At 39.6% G+C, this 6487-nt stretch overlaps 1 protein-coding gene across 1 annotated transcript; it reads left to right on the forward strand.

Annotated features, from left to right (window-relative positions):
* Positions 1-297: 297 nt before the first annotated feature.
* LOC107101301 (potassium voltage-gated channel subfamily A member 10-like) lies at positions 298-5010 on the forward strand. The gene is made up of 2 exons (XM_015400167.1): positions 298-631; positions 1582-5010. Exon 2 carries the CDS (start codon positions 1736-1738, stop codon positions 3425-3427), a length of 1692 nt encoding a protein of 563 aa, XP_015255653.1. The 5' UTR covers positions 298-631; positions 1582-1735; the 3' UTR covers positions 3428-5010.
* The last annotated feature ends 1477 nt before the right edge of the window (positions 5011-6487 follow it).

Below are 6487 nucleotides of genomic sequence, written 5' to 3' on the forward strand. Positions count from 1 at the left end.
ATTACTGAAACAGATCAGATTTCAGAGGAAACAACAGCTTGTGCCCAATCAGGACAAATAAAACAAGAGACCGAAGCCCCTAGGCAGACAGATGTTCTTGCAAGTATTGAGAAGTAGTATAAAAGAGGAAGAAAAAGTTTAATCCCCAAGGTGACAATGGATTGGATGATCCTGCAAGTGGATGCTTAGTCTGCAGTATAGAAGCAAGCTACTAGGACCCACACTCCCTTTCCCTCATCAAACAGCGATTGGCTCGTGCAGAGTAAATCTCCTATCACAGAGCTCACCTATAATGTCCCCTCTGGCGAAGGAGGGATCAGGGAGAACAACACCAGGTGACCCCCACATTCAATGTGGTCAGATACCTCTGTGGGTGTTTTTCTTTATTTTTTAGCGGTTTTGAGAGCGTGAGGGAGCAGTTGTGTATGTTTGTGAGTTTCTGAGGGTGTATTCAACATCTCTGGTTTCGCACATGGTGTTAAATTACTCAGTGGGAGCTTTAATACAGCTAGAGACGCTCTTGATTGGAAGTTTTGGATGAGGGAGTGTGAGGGAGGTAAGTGGGGAAGAGAGCGGAGCCGGCAGGCAGGACAGAGAGGGCACAGAAACTTCTGCAGAGCCAGGATCACGGGTGAGTCCTCATTGCATGCATGTTGTGTCACATTGACACAACTTATGTTTTAAGTGTCCTTCGAGTGCAAACTATTCTTATAAATACCAGCAGACCTTCAAATAACAGCAATTGATTTTAAAATCTTTTTGCATTGAGTAAGGTTTCTGAAGTCTATAGACGTTAGTGCCTACTTCTTAGTTCTTGGTAATATCCATTGTATTCTTGCTACTTAGTGACCCATGGTCACTAACATGAGCCAATTAACTCCAATATTTTTGTAACAGCCATCTATGATTTCCTTACATAAGAATCAACTCTATACCCTCAGCTGTCATGCTATCTGCTAAGCTGAGAATGGAAACAGAGCCATGTGAATCACCTTGAGTCTTGAAGGGCCCCTCGGTGTCAAGTGCATTGCAGCCCTGTGTTGTTTGTTAGGATTTGGTTACCTGTCAAATCTTTACTGAAGGAATGATAAACAGCCACTTAACTATATGGCAACTTTAATATCGGATTACCCACCCAGAATCTAAGAAGGATTGTGATGATACATAATAATAATATTACATAGATAATAATAAGCGGTAAAAAATAGAAAATTTGAAATTGTATAAGGAAATCATATATGGAAAGAAAACTATGTGTCATTTAAAATTACCTAATGTATCGGTCAAAGATGCAGAATCAGTTGTGTGGACAGAAAAAAATGTTTTGCTGCACATTATCAGCAATAATGCACTGTATGCAGCATGTAAGCACTTTTGAATCTGATCTTGGGGAGTTGCAGTTTCCGTTTAGGTCATTGAAAAGAAAATAAAGAGGAAAAAAAGACCTGTACATGCAATGTATCAGATGGCAGGTTCTCTGCTGATGCAAACAGAATCTGAAAGAAAAGTATTTTTTCAACAGGACTAGATTGAACCGATTAACACTACTTTAATATGATTCCTTTCAACACTTTTTTGCAGATAAACCAGAAGCCTGCATTAAAATTTAGTTTCCAGCAGTCTGAATGGTAACCAGGTGGAGAGAAGCTGCAGTAGCATCCTCAGCGTGGCACTGGCTGAAGTGCCTCCTCTACCTACGGAAGATTGACCATCAGAGCTAGCATCAAAGCCGGCAATGGAGGTGCCGCTTGTGAATTTTGAAAACATGGATGATGTTGGAATCAACCTCGGTGATCCAAGCGACTCGGGTTACCCGACCTCACCCACCTCAGAGGCTCCTGATCAGAACCTGTTGGCCCATCGACTTGCTTCTCCTCGCCAGTCCCCACGCAGAGGACGGCGACAGCGTCAGTCTGGTCAAGATGGGTTGTCCCCTTCTACTCCTCCAACTCTTACCTCAAAAGCAAACTCCAGCAGTGGCAGCTTGATCTCAAATCTCAAGCTTCTGGCCAACAGTGAGTCCCCCAGTGACAGTGTCTTCAGTAAGATGCTAAAGGATTATTATGAAAATGAAGATCTCTTTGAAAAGCACTGTTTTGAAGAAAAGGATGAGAAAGTTGTCATCAATGTTTCAGGACTGATGTTTGAAACGCAACTCAGCACCCTTAGTAAGTTTCCAGAGACATTGCTGGGTGATCCCATGAAGAGGATACATTACTTTGACCCAATGAGAAACGAATATTTTTTTGATCGAAATCGTCCATCGTTTGACGGAATACTCTACTACTACCAGTCAGGTGGGAGAATCCGCAGACCAGCCAACGTTCCCTTGGATATTTTTGCAAATGAAATTGTTTTCTATGAGTTGGGTCATGAAGCAATGGAACAGTTTCGTGAAGATGAAGGCTTCATCAAAGAACCAGAAGTCCTCTTACCGACCAATGAACTGCAGCGGCAGTTCTGGCTTCTGTTCGAATACCCAGAGAGCTCCAGCGCAGCTAAGTCCGTTGCTCTGGTCTCTGTCTTTGTCATTGTCATTTCAATCTTTATTTTCTGTCTAGAGACTCTTCCAGAGTTCAGGGAGGACAGTGACTTTCCTCCAGGTTTCATCCAAATGATCAATGGCTCTCAAAGCAGTTCTCCCTCTTACCCTGCCCCTAAAACTGCGTGGACATATCTCACAGACCCATTTTTCATTGTTGAGACTATTTGCATCATATGGTTCTGCTTTGAGCTCGGTGTCCGTTTTGTGGTGTGCCCCAGTAAAAGTGATTTCTTCAATAACATCATGAATATTATTGACATTGTGTCTATAATTCCTTACTTTGTTACTCTTGGAACTGAGCTAGCCACAACACCCGATGATGATGTGAACGCAGGTCAGAACATGTCCTTGGCAATTTTGAGAATCATTCGACTTGTGAGAGTCTTCAGAATTTTCAAGCTGTCTCGACACTCAAAGGGTCTTCAGATTTTGGGTCAGACTCTAAAAGCCAGCATGAGGGAACTGGGGCTGCTAATTTTCTTCCTATTCATAGGAGTCATTCTTTTTTCCAGTGCCATCTACTTTGCAGAAGTGGATGAGCCCCAGACACAGTTTGTTAGCATCCCTGACGGCTTCTGGTGGGCTGTTGTAACCATGACCACTGTCGGATATGGAGACATGTGTCCGATCACTATGGGAGGCAAAATGGTCGGTACCCTCTGTGCCATAGCTGGTGTTCTGACCATTGCCCTACCAGTCCCTGTCATCGTTTCCAACTTTAACTATTTCTACCACCGTGAGACAGAGCAAGAAGAAAAACAAGTGATGGATGCAGCCGCAGAAGCTGCACAGAAAATGTCAGCTGCTAACAGGAGTGGAAGCACACTCTCACTCAACAAGAGTAATGGGACTTGGCAAAATGAGAAAAATGGCATGCATTGAGTAAAATGTTTCATTTTTTAAACTTACGGGGCCAGATAAACAGGAATTAAAAAATAAAACATATCTGTTAGTGAGGCACAAGTGATTTATCTACTCGTTTTTTGTACCTGAAACACTTATGAAGATGATTACAGTATTATTAGACACTGATGGCACAGACAGTACACAATCTGTCTGTCTGCATGTAGACGTGTCAAAGTGCAATTAACATAACTGAGCAACTACTGCTTCAGTAACTCTGAGAATACAAAGTGCAGTAAGAAAAAATAACCTAAGAAGTGCAAACTGATAAGACCTTAGTAGAATAGGTTTGTCTGTCAGATAAAAACAAATGAAGTAATCTAGTTATTTTATCATATACAGTGAAATCAGATAGGCATTGGCAGCATGTTCAAGGGCAGGCAAGTGTGTGTAGTGTAAAATAGGACATTGGCTTACTCATTGTCTTCTCAGCACATCTATAGGTGCAAATGTACAGCCAGCGGCACCTCCCCATGTAACAATATCTGTGTGATAAATAGCAGGCGAAGTCGCATGGCCGCTATTAATCTTGTAGATACCCTGCAAAGTTAAAAATAAAACTGCTTTATCTTCAGTATACATGCAAGGGTTTGCATGCAGCGGTTTTAATAATCACAAACACAGATTACTTTTTTAATCTATTCGTTTTATTATAATTTGGCACCAAGCAGCAATGCAGATGTATTTGACTTTAACTTGAACAACGAAACAATTTATATTCTAATGTGAAATAAATAACCCTTTAATATTGCATCACTTCATTGCACTAAAAGCTTTTTTTCTACATATGTCTTAAGCACTTTAGGAGCTTTACATCCTCCATTGCTAGCAGGGAAAATGTGTTTGTAAGAGTGTACAGAATTGTAAAAAATTATATAAATATATGCATTTGTGAACAGACTAAATGGTAAAGGCAAAAAAGCAAAGAAATATTTTTTATTTAAGAATTTTTTTTCCATTTGCCGATGATTTTTCATTCTTTATTGCATGGCATAATGACTGATATGACATTTCATTCCTTTTATCATATATGAAAATTTTATACATGTGAGTATATATTGCAACTGAATTTACAATAATATTTTTAAACTATTATGAGGAACAATATACTGGGGATGAGATAAAGAGATAATAAAAACATGGACTGTGAGATAATGAGAAATGATTACTTGCATTTTGCACAAGATAAGATGAATATGAACTATTTATGCATGAAACATTTTCTTCACTGGAACATAGTGTATGTGAGTGTTCATATAAATATCTCTTGTACCGAAATGTCAGTGAATGTAATTGTATCTCAGTCAATGCCTTTATAATAATCCTTAAAAAAATGGGCCTAACAGAAAAATGCTTTTCACCTCCCGAAAAAGCTGTACCTGTAAGGAAAGTATATTGCAACAAGGTGACATTAGTAGGTCACTTCAATAATCAGCACTTTAATATGTTATGGAGCACTGAATGGGTGAAGACTGTTACTGTATGTGTCAACTTTGTACAGTACAGTGTCATAATTTGCAATGTTTTATTTATCCTGCAAAGAGTGCCTTTCATTAAACATGTACCCAAACTGCATCATGTTTCCTTCGGTTGAGCTTCTTCCCCAGCCTGGGACAAAACATGTGCGTTTTTGGGCAGATACAGGGGTTTGTGCTTCTCTTTTCCGTAGATTTATTTATAAAAGTGATGAATAAACGTGTGTCAGTTTTTGTCGTTAAGGCTGCACACTCATTAACACCTCATCTTGGCTTGTTATCAACACCTTCTTGCTGGTTATTTGCATTGCTGATATGATTAAAATGGTTGTGCGGTGTCTGTCATATGATAGGATGGAAAAACAGCTTGGCTTTTTAATTCTTTTTTTTTTCTTGCTGTATCGGTATCAAAATCCCTAATGTTGTGATGTAAAAATAAGTCTGAAGGAGCAGATGTTTGTTTGAACTCTTACAAGCCTGTTAACTAATTTTTACTAAATGGAAAAATAAGCTGGAATGCATAAAAAATGTTGACCAATTCGTAAGATAAAAAATGAACATAACTGAATGCGGAACAGGACAGAAACAGTTTTCTGTTGGCTTAACTTCCCTTTAAACGGGAGGAGTTTAGCTATCAGAACAAGTTTAACAATGCCTTTGACTGGGACCTGAACAGAAGCAAAAACACCAAGTTAAATATGCAGAGCATATTAATCTTTTATAACATGATCTTACTGGGTCTGTGAAGTGAGTCAGAGAGTGTTTTTCCTGCTGTTTTAGTCACATTTTTTCATATGCTGGAGACATTGTCAGTCAGTTAATTCAGACCACACAGAACTGGATTATGAAGTTCTTGTGATTTGTAATTTTCAGTCTGCTTGAGAGATTTAATTGCACTCCTGTTGAGACTAGTGCTGAGTTTTTAAGCCATTTAAACTATTTAAAATGTATGCCACTCCTCTGATTTCTGATTGCTTGCTGATATCCCACAGATACCCTCTGTTCGAATTTTAGAATATAAAAAGACAGTTGGCTCAGGCAAGGTCAGGCTAAAGAGAGGCTGTCATTTATAATTCATGGGGTGTTTCATGAGGAGATCAAATCCAGCCTACCTTTGATGAAAATTCAACCCCCGAGAAAGCTGCTCTAAGACCACCACTCAGATCTGTCACTGTGACGCAGCAGTGTAGTGCAAATCTTAGTAGAACTATAAATATCTCTGTAGCATGACTGCTCTTTCCTTCTGACTCTTCCAGGCGCTGACAAGCTGCATCCCTCTGCTCTAAGTGAAACAATGGACGGGTCTCACGCAAAAGCCACTGAGCCATAAGACACTGAGTCTCATATCAGTGGATTGGGTTACTGTACTGTCAGCACACATGTTAATTTAATTTTCAGTCACACAGACAGCAGGCTCTGCACTTTAGTTTATGTTCTCTGGAGGGTAAAGTCACCTGGAACTCATCAGACTGCATTTCAATCAAATAGTTTCTTTAAGACGCTACAACTTGTATGGAAGCGGAACAAAGTATAAAGTAAAAGTGCAAAAACAACATTGGCAGCA

The sequence above is a fragment of the Cyprinodon variegatus genome, unplaced genomic scaffold (genome assembly GCF_000732505.1).
Source record: "Cyprinodon variegatus isolate N-32 unplaced genomic scaffold, C_variegatus-1.0 Scaffold1079, whole genome shotgun sequence".
Taxonomy (NCBI): Eukaryota; Metazoa; Chordata; class Actinopteri; order Cyprinodontiformes; family Cyprinodontidae; genus Cyprinodon; species Cyprinodon variegatus.

Bases quoted from the DNA above. Each gene is read 5' to 3' on its own strand.
- LOC107101301 (XM_015400167.1), top strand. From the start codon at position 1,736: ATGGAGGTGCCGCTTGTGAATTTTGAAAACATGGATGATGTTGGAATC.